General features: G+C 42.0%; 1 protein-coding gene across 5 annotated transcripts in view; it reads right to left on the bottom strand.

Annotated features, from left to right (window-relative positions):
* nhsl2 (NHS-like 2) overlaps window positions 1-26,525 on the bottom strand; it is a 222,453-nt gene that overhangs the window by 23,449 nt on the left and 172,479 nt on the right. For all 5 annotated transcript variants that reach the window (XM_033609311.2, XM_033609312.2, XM_078164060.1 and 2 more), the window contains exons 3-4: window positions 11,020-11,162; window positions 4,934-5,183 (exon numbers count right to left, since the gene is read on the bottom strand). In XM_033609311.2, the coding sequence (XP_033465202.2) occupies window positions 4,934-5,183; window positions 11,020-11,162 (393 nt within the window). The remainder of the gene's footprint in view (window positions 1-4,933; window positions 5,184-11,019; window positions 11,163-26,525) is intronic.

The following is a 26,525-nucleotide window of genomic DNA, read 5'->3' as shown; positions in this document are numbered from 1 at the left end:
GACAAAGCAGAGCTGACTGCCAGAGATGGGTGAGGGCGATAGCGAATGTGATCATAAGAAGAAAATGTTCTCGACGTCAAATCTTGTTTCTGCGGCGTTTTCACCCTTAAAGCTCAAACTTGTGTAAAGTGGGAATCTGTGTGTGCGCGTGTGTGTACGTGTGTGTGAAAGTAGAGCATGTCTACATCACCCAGTGTAACCTGTGAGCTATGACTTTTGGCATGAATATGCACACCGTTCAAGCACCAAAGTAACACAGTGTTGAAACTTTCCAGCAGAAACACTGAGTTTCCTGCCAATTTTTTATTACTTTCTACATCCTCTATTAAGTGGGGCTTTTTTCACCACAAAAGTGGATTTAATAAGTAACATTAAAAACACCCACTACATTTGAATATGTTTCTGCACGCCTACACTCAAAAGTATCCTCCGAACTGAATGAGATTTGCTGTTTATTTTTTCCTTTCTCTTATTTTAAAAAAAGGAGAAATGAATGTAAAAAAAGGGATTGGCATGATAGTTGAGTTTCTAATATCGCAAACTAGCACCTGGGGAGAGCCAATGCATTTATGTGATCCAATTACATTTGGGAATGTCACTGATAAGGTAATGTACACTGACTGCAGCAGGAGAAGACGCTTTAATTCTTAAATTACAAGCAACTGGGAGGAAGGCACAGCCTGGTGGGTACATTTAAGTAGATTTTCTATATTTAACTGCACGGTAATGCAAATATGTTTTATAATGAGTCAAGTTTTTAGTTTACGAGTCATTCTATAATTGGGGGTAGACCGACATTTCATGTTCATTGATTATAATGATATATAAATTATTTTCTTTACTAATGGAAAACACACTTTGTTTATTTTAGCTTGAAACTGTGAAATTATTGTTCCTAAATTGACAGTTTTTGCAATATCCTTTTTTCAGGGAAGAGGGTCTTAATCTAATGACAATAATTAACAACCACTGCTGTTAAAAACAGGGAAAATGTCAACTACAGCCCATTTTACATTGCCTGTCTAGGGTGTGTATTTTGCATCATCAAGCCACCTCACCATTCTGTAAAAAAGGTAGCAGAGCAGAATGGGGGGACAGTTGTCTCACCCTTAGGCTGGCAGCATAAGTAGTAACAGAACCAAAACAATGTCCGTATAAACGGGTCAGCCTGCAGGACGTGTGACATTTTGACAACATGTTATGCGTGCAACCAGCCACGAGAGATCTAAACAGTGGCTAGAAGCAGTTAGCAGCTAACTCCAATAAGAACACTGGACAAATGTCTGCAAATTGGGGAGCTCTTTACCCTCCAAGCAGAGGACGAGATCATCCACCATGTAACAGAAGCCCCTTTTACACTGCCAGATTTTCTGCAAATGTTGGGCTGTTTTGCCGGCAAACTGTGAGCGTTTATATACACACAGAGGCAGAATGGCGACTTGATTCGAGGTGCCCAATTTTCCGCCTCGTAGGGTAGACACATTGGCGGAACCCTTTTAGTTTAGCCCTCTGCAACGGGAGGAGCTGTTGATGACGCCGCACGTGCGAACCACTGGCGGTGGATAAACAGGAAACAGCTGATAGCAGGAATTAGCAGCTAGTAGCAAGAGGGAAACACAAACCTGACAGACACTGTAAAGATGAGCAACTGGGGAGACAAGGCATTGTGCGCCCTCCTTGTCCTCACAAACGAAGGGGCCATTAACCGTCAGATGATGGGAATGGTGATGAATGGGCTGATTTACGAGAGACTTGCCGCCTGACTATCGCCGCCTGACTAGCCGCAGCTTCCCTCCCATGTCACTGTTTACGTCACATGCTGAGCCACACGTTTTGTTACTTGCTCACGCCCCCCATTGCCCCAACAAAACAAAAGTAGGTAGGCGGCATTTTGCCACACTCCCAGATTTTGTTTTATACTGCAAATGCTGAAAAAAGACTGATTGGGCTTTCCTGCAAATTTGCACAATTCCCATCTAGAAAGGGCTAGAGATTGTAATTAATTGTTACTGATTGTTATTGCTATAGTGGTTAGCATTGTTGCCTCACAGCAAGAGGATTCCTGGGTTGAACCCAGAGCGAGCGTTCTCCCTGTGTAAGTGAAGGTTTTGAGTGGGTACTCCGGTTTCCTCCCACAGTCCAAAGACATACAGTTTAGATTAACTGGACTGTAGATGTGAGTGCAAATGGTTTTCTGTCTCTATGTGTCAGCCCTGTGATAGTCTGACGACCTGTCCAGAAGAGATTATACAGTACACTTAATACTGAATAAAATCCATTGAGCAATTAAGTCCAGTTTAATTAAACAGTTTAATTAATCATATCAGGTATGAGACATCAGTTTCTCCTCTGGCAGGCAGAGAGGGATCATCACAGACCATGTGCATGATGAGTTTCATGGTTCTTGGTGCAATTAAATAAGTTTCAATTGCCCCCAGTCTCCCCTACAATCATGTTTGTGGTGCAGGGCTGCAGCACACACAGTATTTCCCTAAGAATTTCTACTTATTTTAGAAAATATAAGCTCACATGGCGACCATTTTTAGCATTTAGGAGGTTATTTGTGATTACACAGATATTGTTAAAATCAGAGTTCTATGTCATCTGTGTTTTTCTACTACTTCCCCAACAGTGAAGCAATGGTTACAGCAAGTCAGACAAATTATACTGACCTCGAAAGAGACTAAAACTCACATATATTAAGCATTTTCCCTCCGCCTAATTTCCCATGACTCTCACTTTTACAACCACCACAGGAAGAACCAGCTCCCTTGAGAACAGCGCCGAACGTGTGAATCAGATTTTTGCTCTGAGGCATTAAGTGTGTACAAAGGCAGCAATGTTTTTTTCTTTTACTACAAAAAACAATGACGGCAACAGCAGGAAAACACAAAAAAAATCATCCCCTGTAGCAGCTGTTTATACGCTGCAAAGTGGATTTTTCAAATCAGACATCAAGAGCCATCCAACAGCTGCCAAATGCTGATTCTCATCATTTCCAATACAATCTCATTTCAGGTCTTAATTTATTTAATTTGAGGTTGCTTGTCAGAGAACTTTCATATTGAGACCATGAATTCCAATAAAACCCAGTAATGCTTGAAGGCATCTGGCTGGAGCCAACACTCTGACAACAAGTGCCTCACCTTCCCCCCCGACAGCCCACTATAATTCACCTCCATCCAACTCTTCCTCAGTTGACTCCTACTCACTCACTGATTACCATGAGACCTTTTGAACAAGGCTGCAACTGATAAATATTTTCATTTCTGGTTACTGTATTTACTGTTTTTGTAATTAATCGATTACTTGTTTTGCTCGGGCAAGATATCCATCCATCCATTTTCATCCGCTTATCTGGGGCCAGGTTGCGGGGGCAGCAGACCCCAAGGTGTTCCCAGACCAGACGAGATATGTAATCCCTCCAGCGTGTTCTGGGTCTGCCCCGGGGCCTCCTACCAGTGGGACGTGCCTGGAACACCTCTAACGGGAGGCATCCTAATCAGATGCCTGAACAACCTCAACTGACCCCTTTTGACACGAAGGAGCAGCAGCTCTACTCCGAGCTCCCTCCGGATGTCCGAGCTCCTTACCCTATCTCTAAGGCTGAGCCCAGCCATCCCACGGAGTAAGCTAATATTGGCCGCTTGTATCCGCAACCTCATTCTTTTGGTCACTACCCAGAGCTCATGACCATAGGGTGGGACATAGATGGAGCAGTAAAGCCAAAGCTTCGCCTTCCAGCTCAGCTCCCTCTTCACCACAACTGTCTGGCACAGTGCTCCAATCACTGCAGAAGTCGCACCAAATCGAGCAAGATACTGAAACCCAAATTGCTACTGATGGCTGTGCTTTGGGTGTGTAAAAGCATGTGAATGTTTATCTGATAAGCAGGTACCTTGTCTGGTAGCCTTGGCCACCAGTTTATGAATGTGTGTGTGTGAATAGGTGAATGGTGCTTGTGTTGTAAAGACCTTTCAGTGGTTGCTAAGACTAGAAAAGCATAAAGTAGTCCATTTACCACTTATAAAATGTCAGAAAATGCACAAAACAAGCTCCAAGAGTCTTTGAAGTGCTTATTTTGTCCAACCAACAGTTCAAAACCCAAAAATATTCTCTTTACAATGATATAAAACAGAGAAAAGCAGCAGATTCTCGCATTTGAGAACCGGAGCATGTGTGACCTTGTCGCCTGATAAAAGACTCAAAAACTCAATCCTACATCCAAATATGTCCACCAATAAATTAATCAACCCATCGTTCAAGCACCAGCTTGGAATATCAACAACAAGACAGCTTGAGCATACTGTATAAGCATCTTGCACTTTGATTGGATAATCACCAGCACTTCACAGGCTGGATGCCAGTCGCCTGTGTTTACACATACCCATTTAAATACAGCAAACTCTTCTACCACTTTGATGGCTCAGGATCAGTCTGGTCCAGGCAATGAAACATTCATGAATTCCTTGAGATACTGTAGCTGTGCCAATCCAAAGACTTCTAAGGCAAGAACTAGGAAATTTATGCTGTCTATACTTATTTTGTCTAGAATTTTTCATGCAGTGCTACCTCAATAACTTTGTTTCCTTGAAAACATCCTGGTGGTTCAGTTGGTTCGAAGAATACTGATGGAATCTGTTGCATATCATTAACTTTACAGTGATATTTACAAAAACAGCAAATAAAAAAAACTCCAAAAAGGCACCTTTACATCAGCAACTTCTGAATGTGCCCTTTATCACAAATAAAAGGGTGTGTCATCAGTGTTCTCCTTTTCAACTTCATTTGTATTTTCCTGCGAGGGGAATTAATTTCAGCTTAATCTAAATTAGAGAAATACAATATGTGGAAAAAATAACCCTATGAAAAGCAACATCAATAAAGTACCTAATTACTCCAAATATAACCCCTTACTTTTGTTTTATCGTACCTGTGATGTCGAGTGGTAAGAAGTGACCCGGTGTGCGTCTCCCGAGCTGCCAGCGTGGTTTGTCTGCAACAGGCGGTCCGGTGGTAACAGAAGTGGCGGTGCTGCAGCTGCTGTTGTTACTACTCCAACCCAGCGGGGGGCGATCAGAGCCGCAGGGTGACGGGGACGGGGAGGGAGACGGGTCGGTCACGGACCTCAGTCCAAACACTGAGGAGGTGGTTTCATCGTCGTAGAGCTGTTTGGACGCCGGCTAGAGGAAGAAGAAAGCAGTGTGAGAAGTGGTGAGCTTAAACTGTTTCTTTTGCAACAAGCTGTAAACGCAACACTGACATAATCACATTATAAATGGCATGTGTTAGCAAACAGTCACCTATTTACACACAGCAGATACAGAGCAATATATTCATTCACTGGGAGATGTCTCTCTGGATACAGGGCAAATGTAAGTCCAATATTCACTTTCCTTTGAGCTCTGTTTTGGTCCCCACCAACTCATGAGGGAATAGCTGCTAAATGCTGCACTGTGTTCACTTTCCAGTCTCAAAGAAATACATGAAATGGACACAAACTCTTAACAGTGCATGGTGGTTGGCACAAAATGTGTTAAAATCACATGCTGGCAATATGAAAACAATATCAATGAGGGTAAAAAGAGCAAGACAGTCAGAGTAGGGAGGATGGGAGTGGTAGATGGGTCAAACAGGAGACCACTGTTTGTCTCCGACTTCATCGCATATTGATGTTTGGTCATGGACTTTCTATGTCGAGAAATTACGTGCAAGGAAGGTACCCTGGTTGCGTCGGTTGTTGACATTCTGGGATGTCGTGTCAAATTCTGCCTGTTATATGCACTGTCTGTTTTTAAAATACACTTTTATACAAATACACACGTTTTTAACGGGAAATGTACAGTTTGAATAGTCTCTGTCAAAATAAATCCGCAAATTGAAGTTTTTTTTCATTCAACAATAAACACACGTGGTTGGGTTTAGGCAACAAAAGCACACGGTTATGTCAAGGAAAAAAGAACGGGGTTTGACTCAACATTCAAACCGGAAGCGAACATTGATCTCCCAGCTGAAAGTCAGTGATTGTTGGAGCCATCCACCACCCCTCTTGCCCATCCTACTCGGACATCTCGTCCCCTAAACTTTCCTTGTTGTCCCACCGCAATACCCCCTGACGCCACTGGGCACCGTTCTAGAATAATGCCAACCAGCTGTGTATCATGCTGACATGAAAGGACGGCTTTTTCAGTGGTGTATGACACAGGAAGTTGCTGCCCAAGTGTCAGTTTTCAACAACTTTGGAGTGAGACCAAGTTGGTGTGAAACCAAAAGTCAACATAGTTTGGTAACTTTACAGACTCTACGTATCTATGTTTACGTATCTATTATTTTGACCAAAAATACAATCTTTTCCTAAACTCCAAAACTTCCTAAGACACTTTTTTTGTATTCTTAACATATCCAAGTGTTTGTCTTTCCCTAAACCTAACCAAAATGCGACTGTTTCACAACGTTATCCACACTAATAAGATACTTGAAACTGCGACTGTTTGTAATAAACTTTGCATTGGTGGTGTTTTCATGTTGCCTGCATGTAATTTGATTGCATTTTGTACCCACCACCGTGTTATAAGTTGTTAAGAGGTCGTGTCCATTTCACATATTTCTGTGAGACTGTGTTGGTTCCAAGCAGCAACCTCTGGGGCTGAAGAATAAAGCTAACGTGGAAGTGCCAAAAAACTGCAGTTCCTCAAACTGCCACTAGAGGCTGGCTCAAGATGCGAGTTAATCTCCACAGACCTCCATGTTAAAAAGACCAACCAAACAGCACAAGTAAACATGTTTACAGCCTGGTATAAAAACTGTATTGCTCTCCATGACTAATTTCAACATCCATGACAGCTAAATGGAGGTGAATTTTTATATAACTGAACCGTTTACAGTTTGTTAAGGCTTAAAGTTACGAATATGTAAGGGCGGGGCTACTTAAGTGACAGGCTTTCTGTGAGGCAAGACTACAGTGTTTGAGTCAGATCCCCCATCCCCCCCCCTCGCTTCTCCACTGCTCAAGTCTCTTGTCCAAATTTGGTCACTTCTGGCTCCAAAAAAACCAAGATGGCGATGGCCGAAATGCTGAACTCGAGGCTTCAGAACAGCAGTCCACAAATGAGTGGGTGACATCACAGTGGCAGCATTTAATGCCTCCAATGTTTGGTTCACTAGCTAGAAACTAACTTGGTCGCTAACTCTGACGGATGCTTAAACTCTTTGCAAAGTCGGGTGATATTGTTCTTTGGGTTTGTCATTACATTTATGAGCACCCCCTTTCACATGAGTCAATTTTCCATTATTAACACGAGCACATTAATCAGTGCCACTTTAAAATATAGCTTTGATGAGTGAGCTTTCATGTTTCCAATGCAGAAAATTATATTGTTTCTCTTTGTATTCACACAATACCAGTCAGTCAGATTAATGAGATTAAGGGCTCAGCCTGGTCATGGCTTCAAACAAAATCTATGTGAATGGTTTCAGTCGTCTGAAATGCTGCTTTAAAAACACTATTTTATGCACCAAAACTGTACAACAGATGTGAATAGTCTGAGAAACAAAGGACATTTCTGTAGTGAAATCCAATTTTTTAGGCATTTCAGCATCTTAATGCAGCCATGTTCCCAACTTGATTTTTCTCTCAGCACTTCCTCAGATTCAATTGTCTCATACCATACTTTAAACTTCTTTGAAAGTTTTTCTGTTTTATGCCCGAGCTACTCTGAAAATTAGACAATAGGGGCTTTTTTCTCGTTGAATTGGCTCAAACACAAAAAACTAAATAAACTCTAAATTCAATTAAAGCCAAAATCAATACGGCTGAGCAGACGAGACAGCCTGGCGGAGGTCATCTACTTGTCTACTTCCACCAAAATAAAATGTTCTGCCCTCTTTAAGCTGCTTCAATGCCAGTGGGAGAAAGCAACGGAAAAGCAGATAAGACGAGGAGGGCTAGAAAGAGAGAATAAAAGTGAAAAACACATCTTATTTTCACCTGTCTTCTAGTTGGAGGAGAGAATTGTGAAATTGTAAATTGTAAATTGTAAAAGACGGAGAACAGAGAGAGGAAAAATGCTCAAAGGTGACGATTCACAGGAGAGCAGAAAACATGGCAAAGAAGTAAAAGAAGTGAAGCAGAAATGTGGGAAATATCAGTTTAGATCTGATTAGCCAGCAGGGCCAGAGGCTGCCAGGTAGCAGAGACATTGCTAGTTCGGTCCCTTGTGTCAACAGGAAGATGTAATCCCAGCTGGGAGGGAACTGTCACCTGTCTGGTGTTAAATTGAAGGTATCAACCATCTCTGCCAAAGAGCCCTAAAGCAAGGCAAAGGTGCTTCGGGGCTGCTGCAGTGCAGGAAACACTCCAGTCTATCCTCTCTGATGAAATACATGCGAGAAACCACGTGTATGTACTGTAGGAATCTAAATCCAAGTTATCTCGTGGGAATCTGCCAAAGTCTAATTGAAATTAGCCCAAACAGAGAGAGAGGCATTAACTTAACAGAGCTGTTTAACAGCTTGCTGAAGGAACAGAGCGTCAATATGCAGGAAGTGTGCAGCCATCTTGCAGTAGAATCACCGTGGGAGTCCATCAAGCTGCCATAATGACACAGTTTGGGGAAATAGCCTGAGAGCTATTAGCAGCTAAGGCAGAGACGGAAAGAGTGGAAATAGAGATGAACTCACTGCAGAGTCTGCCTCATCCATGTGTTCAGGTTTGATCCTTTGTAGATACTTCATACCAAAATACAACAAATCAATTAAATCAATACAGCTTAAGTCGTACATTTAGTTACCTCTCCACTGTTTCAATAAGCATTAGCTGACTTACAGAAAGCCCTGATGCCATTTGCTGATTTAATTTCTGATGAAGTATCAGTGATATTTTTATCTGGAAGACAGTACGTGATTTGGCGTGTGTTTGTGGAAACCTGCTGAGAGTGTCAAAAAGGATGATGACTAATTCTGACAAATCTAACGGGGGGTTGCACATACTGTATAATAGTTTCTGGATAATTCAGCTTTAATCATTTATATAAAAGGGATAATAACAAAGGCGATGAGGTATTTTGTCACAACATGAATTTAAGCTGAAACAGTGTTAGTGACACTGAAATAATCCTTTGGTAGCTACTGGGAAGAATATTGTTACTGCATTGTGTCACTTATTGAACTACAGTACAGTATGTGTTGAACACCAGTGGCAGCATTGACACCTTAAGAGGGATTTTTACTTGTGTGTCAGCTCTATGCAGACCATATACCGTAGCCTACGCACATGGCCTACGCCGTTGTGAGCATTTATACTTGTGCGGTGGTGTGTCTGTGTCACTCTGAAGTTACACCTCCAAAACACTAGTTGGCGGCGGAGGTATCTGTGAAGTGCTGTGAAGTTTATTAGATTCAAAACACACATTAAACACACATTAAACATGGCTTAATAGAGACAATTTCAAACACAAGTACACAAATCAGCTTCACTATAACTCGCAGCATTCACAGACAAACACTTGTCTTTATCTGGACACATTTTCCCCACAAATACAACATGCTAACGTTATTAGCACAAGCCTATGGCATTTTACATTGTAAAAGTTAGCCTAGTGGCTAGCGGACTTTTCCTCTACTCATTTGAAGCCAGGGACAACAGCAACATTTAACAAAGGTAACGTTACAAAGTTTGGCTCTATTGCAACTCACAATATTCACCAACAAAACAATTGTCTTATACTAAACACATTTTCCAAACAAATACAACATGCTAACATTCCTAGCACAAGCCTATGGCATTTTACATTCTATAAATTAGCGTAGCAACGAGCAGAGATTTCCTCTACCCATATGAAGCCAGGATAAATCACACACAAGGCTCTATTGTTTTCATAATTTTTCCACTGAGGGAAATGGTTTCAGCTTACAAACACAGACAGGAGGTCTGCGTCGCCGAGACATGTGGTTACATTTCTGAGGTGCACGTCAGGCTACGGTGTAGGGTACAGCGTAGGCTCTACGTGGATGCAAGTGTATGCCGTAGGTATGGCGTTAATTCAGCGCAGAAGTATAAATCCCACATTACAGTGCTGCCTTCCCAGCAACAACTCATGATTCTATTTACAGTGCAGCCAAACAATTTCAGTAGACACTCTTAGTAGTGGAAGAAGTTTTCAGATCCTAAGTAAAAGTACTAATACCACGCTCTAGAATTACTTCACTGAAATTTAAATCCTGCATTCAAACCCTTACTTAAATACAAGTATCATCAGCTAAATGTACTTATAAAACTTTACACTAAAAGTAGTCATTCTAAATGTTCCCTGGTAGTGTTTTATTATGATATGTGGTTTTTGGATTCATATTAAGTCAACCTTTCATGGGGTCAGAAAAATAGCTCTGTTCAGTTTTGTGACGATGCATTGTCCAGGTGATCCAACGGCATTTTAAAACAGTTTATTCAGGGAAGAAGAGATGCATTTATATGCCTCCACTAGGACAAAAATACATCAGGAGTGTGCACTCTACTGTCCTTTCAAATGAGGTGTGTAACATACAGTAAATGTCTGATGTCTGGGTCACTAAGCTAAGAAAAGAAAGTGTTGGATTAGTTTTGAAAGAAACTGTAGCACAGAAATAAACAGTGGAGGAGGGAGAAAAAAAGGGCATAGAGGGCAGAAGGAGTGGGACTGAGTGAGTTAGCGTGAGTTTAGTGGGAATGTGAAGGCTGCTCTCTGGCTGCTCAGGGAGAAAAGTGAAAAAGATAAGTGAGGTGGACACGGTTCGGTTTCTGAGTGGGTGTATGTGTGTGTTCGGCTGCAAGAAGTCTGATGCTTTCCAGACTACAGGGGGTGGACCAGTGCGTGGTTTTGTGGGAAAGGTTGACAAAATAAGTAAGGAGGGAATTATTTAATGTGTATATGAAACTTTAATACCTGTGTGTGTGTTTGTTTACCAGACAGATGACATTTGGTGTGAGGGAGCCTGATGCTCAAATAAGCATCAACGCCAGTGTGTGTGTGTTTGTGTGTTTACCAGGAAGATGAAGTCAGGTCTCTTGTTGTTGAGGGAGATGGGCGATCGGCTGAGCGAGGTGGACGTGTCGTCGGAGCTCTGCGAGGATGGATGCCGGAAAGTCTGACCGGTCAGCTTGGTGTCGTACAACTGCTCCTCAAAATCTGCACACACACACACACACACACACACAGAGAAAAAAAGAGCCTGTAAGTTAGTGTCAACTTTCTGCAGCACAGAACATTGCACACACATGCACTCAAGAATAAAAGACACACACACAACACATAACCCAAACTCACACACCAGATATCCTATTTGCATGGCTGAGAGCAGAGATCTAGTAAGACTGCTGCTTTGCATCACCCTGCAGTTTCCCTCCTGTGACTCCAACCGCAGCTTCTGCCGAGGAACCTTAAAAGACTCCTTAAGTTTGTTTTTAATCCTCTCGTGAGTTGCGGGGCTCACTCTCCTTTCATTCATTCCTTCTCTGCAACTCTACTTTTCTTTCCGTCTTGTCCTTTCTCTCCTCATCTTGGACTTCTTCTTACACACTCCCGTTCGATATCTGTGTCTCTCCCTCTCTGGCAGCTTAGGCGACTCTCCCTCAGGCCATTGTAAACAGATTCCTAACCCCCACCTCCCCCTTCCTTTCTTCCCCTGCACACACACACACACACACACACACACACACACACACACACAAATCCCCCTCACAACCCCTCAGCCAATCCTTTACCCCAAAACACACTCCTGACCCACTCCCCACTCATCCTGAAATCCCTCTGGCTCACATACACACACACACACACACACACACACACACACACACACACACACACACACTCCCGCTGACAGCCTCAGTGGAACAGCAGCGTCAGTGAGGTGCAGAGTTTTGGGTTGAACTTGCTCTCTGGGACAATATGGATTCTTTGCTGGTGGCATATGGTTGCCTAGCGACACAAAAGGGTTGGGTGACAGTCAACACCTACCCACCCACCAAAGAGAAGTTAATGGTAACCTCTGTGTGTTGACATGTGGAGATGTGGTCATGAGTGGGACCCTTAAGAGCACCAGAAAACCAAAATCAAAGGCGCTCCAGTTAGCATTCGAGCATCAATAATTCTGTAAATAACACTATAATAAACTAATGTGAATAAAATTGCTTTATGGCACACAACAGGAGGAATGTGCTGTAAAAGACAGATGGAATAAAAAAGCTCAAGACTTGGACTTAGGGAAACTTGGATGGACATTTGACACCCAGCCAACGTTTGTATGTGAGGCCTTTGTGGTTCAGTAAATGGGCTGAAAAAATGGGGCCTATATGGGATAGTCCACAGGTTCCTTATTGGCTCCATGTCATTTGTCCACATGGGTGGGTTTACCCAAGTATGCCCCAGATAAAATGCCCATTTTGGAGCCCCACTTGTGCAAATCCACCCATGGGGGCAGTTGGCATGGGGCCAATATGGAACACATGGACAGTACAATATAGGGCCCATTTTTCAGCCCATTTACTACCCACATGGGCCCCATACACAAATGTTGGCTGGACACTGTTATCTGCCATTTTTATGTGATTAATGGAATAATCAAGAAATACTGATTATCTGCAACCCTAACACCAGGTTGAAACAAACTGAGACTTAGTCATGGTATCGAGATTCGTGTACAAGAAATGACAGTGAGGAATTAATGGTTGACACAGTGGAGGGACCAAATTAGCATCCCGCCCAGTGAACACATTGAAACATTTGTCAGCCAAAGAGCCAAATATTTCCTTCAGGAGTTAATGGAAACCAACAAAGGAGCTACAAAAAAAGGTTTTCAGGAACATAACTAGAAATTAATACTTATGAGGGCTAGGTAATGTTTAAAAATTCTGATACTAGTACCCATACCAGCACCCTCAAAGAGATAGCGATACCAACAAAATACTTAATTCATATCCATAATGTGAAAGGAGTTGTGGTAATAAAGCTATACATTTAAACATCTGCTGCAGTTGCTGCTGCAGGAGTGTGAGCTTTGCATCAGGGCAGTCGGTGAGAGTCCAACTGTAAACACCCAATGATAGGGCTAACAGTTAGCATCACATGGCTAACATTACCTGACAGGTTTAGTAGTCGAGTCGTTTCGGTGGCTGTGTGAGTTTGTTGGTATCATTTAACGGCGGGGTGTTGGATGTTAGCCTCTGCTACTGTGTTAGCTTGTGCTAACATAGACATTAAATAGACCACTCGCTGGTGAAGGCAGCAACAGAAAGTTTCTTGATTCGGCAGGGAGTTGGGACGGTCCCCAGGCACTAAGAGGATCAAATACAGGTATTGTTTGACTGGAGAAGTTTTAATACTACTTGGTACTGGGTTGTGTCAGTCAGTACCTTAATTTAATCAAGTATCAGTAGCTACCTCTAATGCTAATGTTGCTCTGCATCTGTTAATCAGTTAATGCTGCTTTAGATCAAATAAAATGGAAAACAGTATGTAATATCCTCATTGTTCTCAGGCTTACTGGTCAATGTTAAGTTAAACAAGACAGTATCCAGTATCCATATGGTGAAGCAGTAGAATTTACAGGGTGATAGAGTCTGCTTTAACACTCAGTAAGCTGTAATGGCCTCCAGACTCTGCTGCACAGCCTTCGTGCCTGGTAAACTCATTCAAAAATGTTAGTAGTTTACAGAAAGTTTGGCAGGTGTCAGATTTAAGCGAGTGCAGGCAACGTGGGAGTGTTTTTGGAGTTGTGAATATAGAGTCATGAATACAAATTAATATACAGCAGGCGCAGCACCACAAAATACAAAAAGATAATGATGTGTTTTTATATGAGGGCAGGCAGTCCACCCACCCACAGATTTTGCTCACTTTTTAATGGCATTTGGGATCATTGCTGTTGACATCTTCCCTCTGCTAAACTAAAAAGTGCCAGCAGCGGGAAAACGTCTATAGGAACTCACCCGTTTTGAGTGTAATTACGCCTCGAAACTTCAGAGGAAACACAGGACTGCCTCTGCACACACCAAAACTTTCACAACCTTCAGCATGGATTAAGATGATGTGCATGTCAGTTGTCATTTTCAGCAGCCACTCTGCATTTCAGAGGTTATTCAGTCAAGTTTTTTCAAGGGTTTTCACTAAAAGTCAAGCATGATAATAAAAAATCTGGAGCAAAAAGGTTTTCACAAGACGAGGAATACAAGTTGTAGACTGCTCTTTGCTTCATGTCCCTAGGGTGATGCAGAGAACAATTTTACATCACATGTTGACAGTTAAGTTTTATTCTCTTCTGCTTTATGTAGAAAACACAAACAGCAAGTGAGAAGAAGGAAGAAAGGAAGGAAGATAGAGGATAGAACAAGTTTAGAAAAGACGCTAGCCGGGTGGTCGAGACTCTGCTGTAATGCTTTGGAGGCAAATTCCCTTAAATCAAGTTTTTGGGAACACGCATGCCTCAGGCTAGCATTGCTGTGCAAACTCTAACCAGTTTAATCTGGTTGGAGTAAATGCTCCCATGTGAAATAAAACTTTTTCATTAATCCCAATGAGCATCATGCATGAGTGTCACTGCTACAATATGACTCACATTAGCTGATGTGCTGCTGCAGTCTGTATACCTGCAATTATTTTTAAAAGCTGTACCACTTTCTAATAAATCACAATTTATGACTGGCTTGTTAGTGACAGCTAGGGTACTGAAATGGCGTCATTAATGATTCATTAATTGCTTAATAATGCATTGTAGTCAATTATAACCCATAAATAACAACAGCTTTTGGGTTCTTAAGTGTTAAAAAAAATGCTTTTCCATCTACTTAATGAATTATTACACAAACTCTTTTTAACTGCAGACTTAGTAACTTTTGCTGCTGATTTATTAAAGAGGGAGAACTCAATGATCTTTTATGAATGACTTTATCAATATTTATACCTGCAAAATTAATGGTTTGCTAGAAAGAGATAAACTCGTGACCTTTTATTCAAGGAGTAATTTGACATTTTGGGAAATATGCTTATTTGCTTTATTGTTGAGACTAACACGAAAAGATTGATACCACTGTCTCATTTGCAAGCTGAAAATAAGGCTGGAGCCAGAAGCTGGTTAGCTAAGCTTAACATAAAGATTGGAAAGACTAGCCTGGCTCCATAGATACAGGAACATAGTTGCCTTGTATCTATGTATGATCTACATGTAGAAGAAGAAAAACAGTTTTGTCTCCAGTTTAGTGGAATTTCGATAGGCTAGCTGCTGGATGCTTAAGGGAGTGTGTGCTAGGCTTACATGAACTGAACTGAATTACTTGGTGGTGTAAAATAACTGAGCCAGGTCTCACTCCAAAGTTGTCGAAATTTGGCGCCTGGGCAGTGACTTGGGGCGTCAGAAACCATGAAAAAAGGGCGCCCGTTGACGTCGGCATGATAGGCGGCCGGTTGCTATTATAGTTTAACAGCACTCGGTGGCATCATGGAGAAACATGGCAGGACAAGATGAAAGTTAAGGTAGCGAAAGACTGAGTGGAGAGGGCGGGAGGGATGGTGGATGGGTCCAACAAACACCGACTTTCGCCTGAGAGAGTGGTGTTCTTGTCCTGTAAGATTATGAAGCCAAACCACGTGCTTTTGTTGCCTAAACCTAACCATGTGTGTTTGTTGAAGGAAAAAAACGTCAATTTGCGGTGTTGTATGTATGTACTGTTGTATGAAAATGTTAAATTTCCTGTGAAAACAGAAGTGTATCTTGAAAGAAGACAATGCATGTAACAGGCAGAACTTGAAACACCGTCCCAGAACGTCAGTACTCAACACAGTCAGGGTACCTTTCACGTTTCATGTGGACGTGGAAAGTCCATGACCAAAAACATCAATATGTGATGAGGTTGGCGTGAGAATGTGTTGAATAATGTATCGTCATAAGAAATAGCATAAAAAAACTCAACTGTAGGGCATGGATTTAGCATATTTTCCTTGGTTAATAGTACTGTAGTAGAGACGTCCCTATATAATTTGATTTAGGGGAACTTTTCAACTAGCTAGTGTGCGAGGTAGCTAGCTAATGTTGTAGGCTTATCAACTCTTTAATCATAACAAAATATAGTTTTGGACAGGCACCCTGAGCATTTGGGGGTTCTTAGCCTTGCTCAAGGGCACCTCGGCAGTGCCTAGGAGGCGAACTGGCACCTCTCCAGCTACTTGTCCAGCCTTAATGCTTGATCCCGACACGGACATGAGCCGGTAAACCTCTGGTTCCCAACCCAAGTCCCTATGGACTGAGCTACTGCCGCTCCTGTAGGCTACCTAGTGTGCTATGCCTGGCTCAGTCTGAAGGTGACAAAATCTGCCTACCAGCACCCATCATCTTCGCTGGTTGCCTGGCAAGCTCAATAAGAAGTCAAGACTTTAGGAGGTTACTGCACCTGGCCAAGACATAGTTCGCCACATAACCCTCTATACAATCAGAAATTGCTATTTCTATGCTTTTTGCGCAGATTAAACAATTGAGATGTGGCCTATTGTTTGTTCTTCTCACTTTTTGGTGAGCTGTAGAAGCTCTGGAAGGTGAGGCTTGCTGTTTCCCCTTGTTCCCGGTCTTTATGCTTTGCTCAGATATCAGGCTGCTAGCGGTAGCCTTATGTTTGATGCACAGACATAACGGTGGCATCGATCCTTTCATATTACTAAAGACAAGAGAGCTAACTGGAATATTTTCCAAAATGTGAAACGAGATAGATAGATAGATAGATAGATAAATAGATAGATGACAAAATATCATCAAAATATTACCATAAAATAATTACATCAACACTGAATTTAATTAACTTTTGTCCTCCCTTTTGAGAATTTTAATGAGAAGCAACTTTTACATCAAATTTCTGGCTATGAAACCAAACTCTGCTGTTTACAATTAAAGTTTATACATAAATATTAATGATTACAAGATAAACTGAAAACTTGTTTGTTCACCGCATTTGCCAATTCCTCAGGAAGCTGTTAGGCGTTTCACTTTGTAAGCACTTGCTTTAAAGAAAACATGTCCCTGGCTATTTGTATTCATAGAGGCATATTACACACCCGGTGCTCATGATAGAGAACTGTCTATTTTGCAGTGTTAAAAATAATTGATTAAAAACTGCCCGAGTGCTGCGTGCAGAAACAGCAGGATCAGCCGGTTGGTAAGCAGCGAGCAGAAGCCAAAACTCGTCTCATCCAGACTGCAGCGGCCCAAAGAAATGAGGTGTCAGCAAGAGTCCAAAGATACGGGGGGTAAACAGACTGAAGAAGGGTGTGAGGAGGAGGTGGAGGAAGTGAAAGAGAAGCAGATGAAGATGACACGCAGGGGGGTGAGGAAGAGGAGCAAGTAAGGAGGGGAAATATCGAGAAAAGGCAGAGGAAACTTTTCAGGAAGCAGAGGAAGAAAAAGGAGATAGGGATTATAAAAGAGATGCAAAAGACAAAGCATGATTAGGAAGGGTAAAGGAAAAACAAATCAAGACGCTTAATTGGATAAGGTGACAGATGCAAGGAAATTAAGAGAGGAAGAGGTCAGTTTGAGGTCAGAGAAGGTGAGAAAAATGGCAAATGAACAGACAGAACAATGAGAAGGAGGGTCACAGTGAGACAAAGCAGCAAGTGATTAGGACAAGGCAGAAGAGAAGGGCAGCAGAAGAAGACGTAGGTGGAGAGGAGGAACAAGTGTAGAACTACAAGAAGTTAAAGGCGAGGCATTTCAGGACAAAATACTGGAGAGAAGCAACAGAAGAATCAGACAGCGAAGATGAGAAAGCAGGAGGACGACGAAGGGAATTCACACAACATAACGCCAATGAGGCCCAATCTGTCGAAAACTAACAGCAGGGTAGGAGATGCTGGCAGAGTTCTGTACTAAAAGGTGGGGGATTCAAAGATATAAAAAAGGGATCAAAAATGTTTCTGATCAATTTCACATCAAAAGATTTTTTTCTTCCTGCAGCATTAGTCGTGAGTTTGTAGCCTCGGACCAGTTAAAGTACATTTTTCTTATACAAAGTAAAGGTTTCAAGCAATGAAAATTATTTAAAGGTCAGTAATGCCATTTGTTTTGTGAATATCCTCCCCCTGGCAAGACTTGCGTCAAAGCCCTGACTAATTATATAAAGGAGTAGTTCAACATTTTGGTGATAAGCTTACTCACTTTCTTGCCAAGTGAACACTAATACCACCCTCATGTCTGTGCGTTAAGCAACAGAGTTGGAGCCAGGAGGCGATTAGCTTTAACTGGAAGCAAGAGGAAACTAATAGCCTGCCTCTCTCCAAAACTCACATAAATATGCCTACCAGCAGCCTTAAAGCTCACTAATTAATATGCTGTATCTCCATTGTTTGATAAGTACACAAGGAGTCATGTGAAAACATGATTGTACAGGGAGTTAAAACCTGAAAACTATTCTGTTACAAAGGTACAAAAAATGTTAGTTAAAGGCGGACATGTACCAGCCAAATGTTTGCACCACAACTACAACCTTCAACAGTCCTTAAGGGCATCCATTCATTCATTCTCAGTAACCGCTTATCCTGTTGGGGGTCGTCGGGAGCTGGAGTCTACCCCAGCTGACACTGGGTGAGAGGCGGGGTACACCCTGGACAGGTCGCCACACTATCACAGGGCTGACACAAAGACAGACAACCATTCACCCAGTTAACCTAACCTGCACCTTTTTGGACTGTGGGAGGAAACCGGAGTACCTGGAGAAAACCCACGCTGACATTGGGATAACATGCAAACTCTGCAAGGAGGTGCTCCCCCACCCCGGAGTTCAAGCCATCCACCCTGGATTTGAATTGGGAACCCCCTTGCTGTGAGGTAACAATGCTTACCACTGCACCTCCATGCCACCAACTTAAAAGGCACTGGACTATTAATGTAAATATAAGGCCTTTATTAGTATTAACATGTCTTAAATGAATCTTTCAAAAGTTTTAAAATGCTCAGACATGTGAAGTAGGATTTTATGGATGTTTTTTTCTAACGTTGCATTATAAAATCTCAAAATAATTAGCAACATCTATTTTTCTCAAATAATTTATTGAATGCCTCTGGCTTTAATGTCATCAGATCAGGATAGCAGACACAACAATACGTACATTTTGTTTGTAGCCGGGATGCTCAGAGCAGAGGATCCACTGTCTGCTAGCTAGCTGTCACTGTTTCCTGGACAACGAAAATTGGCTATTCAACCAAGATTTCTTGGCATGGCTGAAATTGGTAAAAGGGAGTTCATACATGGCTCATGAACTTTGTGCTAAAAGCTTTTCATACTCATCATGATGGGAATCAAGGTAGTTAAATCCCATCATGCAGAATTAGAAACAAACTGATAGAGAAACCCTACCAACTAACACCAGGTATTTCCAAGGTCTGTTCTACCCTTGTCTCTGCTACGCGACAATAAAGTCTTGTTTTAAGTTACAATAAACATTCAAGCAAAATTTTCCCTAACCTTACATAACTGATGTCGGTTCATGTTTTTTTCTGTTGTGCTTCCTGTAGAATTAGCCTTAAATCTCATTCCAAGTGGCATTAAAGTAATCTTAAATAAAGTCTTAAATCTAACTTGCCTTAAACTGTAAGAACCCTAAACTTGCAACCTTAAAGTTGTTTTCATAAGTAGTCAATTGCTATATGCTATACAGTTTTACAACTAAGAATATAAGAATCACTCAAGGCCTACAACAATGAAAATGAAACTGAGATTTTTTTTTTTTTAAACAGCTGTTATTAATTTCTATATATATCTTTTGCCCATGCCAAAGGTACAGGTTGCCTACCCCTGGCCTAGACACACCAAACTGACATAAGAAAAAAAAAACTAGTGGAAACGAGGGCCAAGTGTTACCATACCATACCAGCAGGTGGCAGTAGTCTGTATTCATCATTCCAAAAGGGAAAAAGGAAAACCAGCAGGACAGATTCTAGAAGCTAGTTAGCCAGTTAGCACATCAACAACAAAACCCAATGCTGAATGAACCAATTATATTTACTATGCACTAGCAAGCAACAACAGTTACAAGACCACATGTGCTAAAGAGCTCAATGGCTTAAAAGAATTATCTTACCGAATACAACGAATGTTTTGAACTTACCCCTCTTTGACTTAAGCTGCTTGTTTGCTTTCATTCACCAACAGGTTCTGCTGTCGCTGACTTTGATTCAACATGCTGTATCAGCCGACAAAAAGCTGACAAGGGCTGACTAGTGCCAACGGTGCGGGCCACACTGCAAAATATAGGGTGACAAACGCCCTCCAATGGCCCAACACTGACTGACGGCTGACCATCAGCTTGGTCTGTCAGCTACAAATCACTCAAAATAAATACTGAAGTTCAGGTTTCAGTTTTAGGTACTTCTACGTTACTTGTGTGTCTCCTGTTCTTCTCCACTACATTTTACCGGTAAATTTTGTACTTTTTCTGCACTACATTTTGTTTGACAGCAACACTTAATAATGTGCAGACTAAGACTCCCTCCCTACTTTTTCTAAATTAACATTTTTTTACTTCTAATACAGTACTTTTACATTCTGGTATAGTAACTTTGACTCACTTTAAGGATCTTGATACTCTTCCCACCATTGCCAAGTTAGTCGCCTGCAGAAACACCGTGATGTAGAGGATTAGCAAGATGTGGTTCTCCAGTTAAAGCTAAAAGTTTGAAAGCACGGGCTGTGGATCTGTGCACTGACCGGTCCTTAAAGCAACTGCACTATAGTGGAAGTAGAGGGAAGGTAAACAGATCCATGCTTCAGATAGCAGCCAGGCTCCACTGAGTGCATGACTGCAGGGTACTGTGGTGGGAAATTGAGGGAGGGGGAGCAGGGATGCTATTGGTGTGCGGGGTGTAAAGGTATGCCGGTCACTCCCACTAATGCACACACACACACACACACACACACACACACACACACACACACTCAGTTAAGCACGACCTACCCCACCCCCTTCCTCTGTCCAGACAAGCGGGCCAAGCACTCATGCATCACTAACCTGTATATTGTGTGTGTTTGTGCGTAGGTGTATCTCTAATTTAGGTGTTTGTGTGAATGTGCTGTGAGTGCACAAATGTGTCTATGTGCCTCTGTTGTACCCCAAAGTGTGCCAACATATGGACATGTGTGTGAATAAATGTTATTTAACAACTCCTGTCTCTGTGCATGAATCTGCATCTTTGTGTGTGTTTGTGTGTACAGTGCACCCATTCACAGATAAACCCAACCATCCTTGACAATATGTGCCCCGGTCGTGTCAAATTTGGGTCACCCTTTCTTCTCCCCTCCATGAAGACCAAGGGGGGACGACAGAAATTAACAATACCCTTCTTTCACCACAGCCAGAGCGTTTGTTTGTCTGTGTACACTACGTGCACTCCGCCACGGATGCATGTGTGTGTCCCGGTGCACTCATGTGCATGTCATGTCTTCGTCCTTGTGATTTAACATGCACAACTGATCAATCCATTATGAGGAAAAGGGGGCTGGTGTTTGTAAGGATGTGTGTACCATGAAAGCAGATAGTGGTGACCTAGAAGGGCAGATCTGGCGGTTAGCGGCCTACTTTATGTTGGTCATGAGAAACCGCAAGAAGGCTTCTGATCTCATTACTGGGCTCTCTTTGTAGGCACAAATTTTGGCTCTACTTCTTGTCAGTTATCCAAGATTTATTTACCGATGACTACCTGATGCTTTTTATAGTAAGGTGCACAGAGTGAAGACAAATTCTAAGGAGGGTGACTGCTCCTGTAGTTGGTTCTTTGGTTCAAACTTTGGTCACAAAGTTGGCTTTTTGTTTTGCTTTTTTGTTTCATTAAGAACCAAAGCTACATTCTTTAACTTTTATTTAGCTAAACATTACATCTGCCTAGTGTCTGGTTCAGCTCTTATTCAGCTCCTCCATGTTGTTGCGATTACCCATGAATTCTGCACAGCCTTACAATTTTTTCCAACACCGCAACTTTCCTGCAAATTTGACCAATCATTGTAGTTCCCCACAAGTTTCACTAATTATAGCTGTCTCCCACATAACATCACCAAACTCACTTCCTTTTTTCTGGTTGTGAAGATAGAGTGTACAACACAAACATCATACATTTACCAACAAAAATACTGCAAGAGACAAGGCAATTCCCTGATGTGCTGCATGAAAGTAGGGGTGAACTGAACACTTTTCTAAAGCAAAGTGTGGTTAGTGTGGTACAGTGTGGTTTTATTCTCACTGGAACAAGTTGCCTTCAATTTTTAATGAAATATACAAAATGAAAACTGTAAATATTTTTGGAAGTTTCACCTGCAATTTCATTACATTATCATTACACCCCTTAAAACATTGTAATGTGCATTGCAATTTTCTTAGAAAAGCTGCTGTGAAATCAGGCATTTTAGTCCCCCAAAAGGCTGGCAAAATCCTGCAAGGACTGGTTATCAGGTCATTAAATGGCTGTTATCAATGGATATAAGCTTCACAGGCATACAGGACTTTCACCTAGGGGAGCAGGGTTTGTGTCCCATGTGAAACCAAAAGTGAGCATTGAATATATACGCAAGTATACAGGGTATACCAATCTCTTTTTCTAGCCGTTTAGAGTATACCAACCTATCAGCAAAGAAGCCACTGGAATTTATAGAAGAGTATACCCACTTCCTCCTCGGTAGCCCACCCATCTACCTAGTAGCACACCCACCCCATCACCTACCACTACATCACTGGATTTTGGCAACCATCAGCTTTTATGGAACTACAGATATCTTTAGTAACCACAAAAGCTTATATCTTGACATCATTTCCCAACTGGAATAGACAAGAGGGAGATCACTTTTCTGTTTTATGCCATCTTGACTTATTGCTCTCAGTCTCATCCTGGTTCTGTGGCTTTTGTCCTCAGAAATCCTGTCCTATCCCGAGCCTATATTACTTTTACCTTCAATTCTATTTCAATCCCAAGTAATTACTTCCCATGTCACAGTCTCCATCACCTGTACTGATCTGACTCCAGTATGTGAGAACAGGCCTATGTATAGCTGATCCTGTGAAAATGTCTTGAGCAAATAACAAGGCATTAGGCCCCTGTGTTGAACCTAATTCTGCATGTAAAACAATAGTCACTCCTGACACCTGGTTTTCTTGTCCTGCCCTAAAACAAAGACTTCAGTTAGGATGCACTGCATCTTCAGTCCCATAGAAATCAGGCATCCTATGAAAACCAATGTCCAGCGATCTGATGCTAGCTGCTTCCTTGAATGATCTCAGGTGGCTAAGATCACTTGGTCCAATACCAGCCAAAATCCAATATCCCAGGATGCCAGATGCTAGTCCAAATACAGCTTAATGGAGCCAGTCCATATTGTTCCAATTCTGCACTCTCAAATCATAGCTGGATCTGGCAACCATAGATAGGTCAGAAAACACTTCATAGTTACTGCTTCAGCACTACAGCACAGTCAAATTCACTGCCGCTGACCACTCATTCAGACTGAAAGAAGCATTGTGTAAGAAAAAAACATAAGGAGCTGCAGCAGTGTGGGTGTGTTGCTTCAGGACCACTCAGGCAGTGAAATACAATCCAAGAAGTCCGGTTTGAGTAACGGATCCATGAGTTTGACAGCTTATTAGATGCCAAAACCCTCTACAGTGGTTTGTAATACATTGAGACAGGATTCTATAACCACATTCACATTATAAAGTATTATACAAGGAATGTGCACTTGCACATATTTGATCTGCAAATAGAGTGCGTTTGTTATGCCCAGGGAATGAAGGGAGTGATATTAAAATGAAACCAGGGAAAAAGGGAGTGTATAGTATGTGTATAAACAAAGGTCATGGTTTATTTGCAAAAAAAGAAATGAAGGCAAACAAAAATCTTAAAAATATTAACTCGACACTAAGACAAAGGAGTAGAAGTGCTCCTGGGTCTTTGTAGTAGTCACATACAGATGCTCTTTGGATTCTTCAGGTGAACTGTGTTTATTCCATCTTTTGAAGGGCTCACTGCATGAGTGAAGTATACTCTCAATCAAAACATATAAAATGTGAGTCTCCTCAAAAAACAGTCCAAGGCACACTGTAGGGTTTATGTATCTGAAAACAAAATAAAGTGATTCTAAATCAACAGGTTACTTGCAGACCCTTTAAGGGCTGACGTCACAATGATGTCAGTTTGTTAGCTGGAGGCAAAACACGACTCTCCACCACAGGGCTGTAGGCTACATAAGAGTCTTAAAATGTCATATTGTTGTGTTATTGGGAGCCAGAACAGAAGGAGTCATGGCTCAAAACTTAAATTCTATCACATACCAGCTGCCACTGTCCATCAACAAAAACAAAGACAACCATGGTTAAATGCAATAAGACAAAAAATGTGCAGCGCCAGGGGTTGCGTTAACAGGATATTCTCGGTCATTGACCGGTTTTTAACAACAATGGCTGGAAAATCTGAAGGCCGTCGGCCATTTTGACTGGTTGCAGTTACCACCCCTGCCCACTTGGCGGCGGAGAAAAAAAGTCATTCATCTGCTTCATGTAGCGTTGTTGACATAACACCCTGGACACACCGAGACACAGCGCCCAGCAGCGGAGGCAGTTTTCAGTCAGCGCCCATGTTAACCTATCTGACTGTCCACACAGGCCGCTGAGCAGAGCGGAGCGCCCGCGGAGGCAGCGCTTCAGTTCGGCGTCTGGTGTATTTTTCACTGGAGCCGCGAGCGTTTCTGTCAAGCTGGATAGAGCGGATCGTACCAAACAGGAAGTCGGACACAGAAAAGACGAGAGAATCCGGCCAATTTTCAAAATAAAATAAAATAAAAGCTCGCACTGAGGAACATGAGGAGAAAATACTGTGTTTATAATTCAAAATAACACAACAGTGCATAACCGAACACATTTTTCAATACCCTAATCACTTCATTACAATTTTAATTTTGTGTCACCAAGCCTACAGGCATAACTACATAACGCCCTGGACACACCGGACGCATTAGTGACGCGTTAGTGATGCGTTAGTGCCGTCCGGTGTGTCCAGGGCGAAGCCTAATGGCACGGGTGTGTGGATGTTTGTTCATCTTTTCGTTCATGTCCTTATTAATGCACACTTTATAACTTGCTTGTTGGATTTATTAAAAAAGAACGAATGAAAACTAAATGTCTTTGAATATCTTATCATTTAAAAACGAAAATTAAAATGACCGGTAAAAATAGATTATGACCAGATTTTTATGACCCTGTCGGTCAAAATGACCGGCGACGAAAAAGTCTAGCGCAACGTCTGCGCAGCGCACACTTCATATCAGGTTAGGGAAAAAGTATTTACTGTTGTAGAGATGAATAACATTATGTGTATTAAGGGTTATCATGTCCACCTCATCAGAAACTAGGGAGGTATTAAGAGGAATAACTCACTCTTTAGAACATTAGCTAACGTTAGCTTCGATAGAAAAACAAACCAGAGGAAACCGTTTAAGTGTCGTCCTCCTTTGGCATAGTCAACCACAAAGCTTCCTGTGACATCATCCATCCACTGAGTGAGAGCATACGGGTCGGACAGTCTGGTCCCGTTGGTCAGTGTTTACTTTTTCAAGTTACACTTGCAGTCCCGGAGAGTGAGTGACCTGACATGGTGCGTTCGTAAATTCAGTCTGACGCTCTACACTAAAATGAGTGTCCTGTTGGTCAAAGGCACAGAGCGTTATATTTCTATATGAATTCACAAGCTGTTAAGTTAATCACACATTCATTTTGCTCGGTACTCTGCTGCTCCATCTCCCCAGACAGAGTGCCAAGAGAATGTTCTGCCACTCCAAGAGTGCCATGCTCTGGATAACTGAACAGTACATTTTGAATGGTCCAATCTGTGCCAGACTCCAGAGTATTTCTGAATGCACTACTCGCATCATCTTCCTCCATTGTCTAAAACACGCCAAAAGAACTCTCTAGCTAGTGCTGGCTAATGTCTGTGCAGAACTGTTTTGCCTCCAGCTAAGCACCGCCCACCCCAAAAATGTCATACTGTTTACTAACATTGAAAGGGTCAAACAAAAGACTTCAACACTATAAACACACTGCCTCCGGAAGAGAGTTAAGAGTACTGACTCCAGTGCACCACAACTCGAGAACTGGCCCACTGGCACCAACTGTTCGTCCTTGATGAGCTAATTAGACACCACTGTATCCAACCACTCTCGTCCAGCAAGACAGGGGATGGTGGAACCTAATGAGAGGATCTTGGTTAAACGTCTTTCACCCAAGCCTACTGCATTGGCATCCCTGCTGCATCATAACAGTAGCCTCATTTAAAGAACATGATCTAAAACAATCTGCCTGGCTACTTTGGCTACCTGAAAATTGTTCTGACTTCTAGAAAACCAAAAAGATACATGCTTACAACAAGTGCATCCTTGACTCTTCAGCAGTATATGTTGTATTCTTCTCTGCGACTGCACAACCTCTACTGAGTGCTTTGCTCAAGGACACTCTGACCCCACTTGTCAGGTTTTCTCCTCACAT

This window comes from Epinephelus lanceolatus, chromosome 22 (genome assembly GCF_041903045.1).
Source record: "Epinephelus lanceolatus isolate andai-2023 chromosome 22, ASM4190304v1, whole genome shotgun sequence".
NCBI lineage: Eukaryota > Metazoa > Chordata > Actinopteri > Perciformes > Serranidae > Epinephelus > Epinephelus lanceolatus.
Note: the sequence above shows the minus strand (reverse complement) of the source record. Positions and strands in the feature narration are given on the sequence as shown.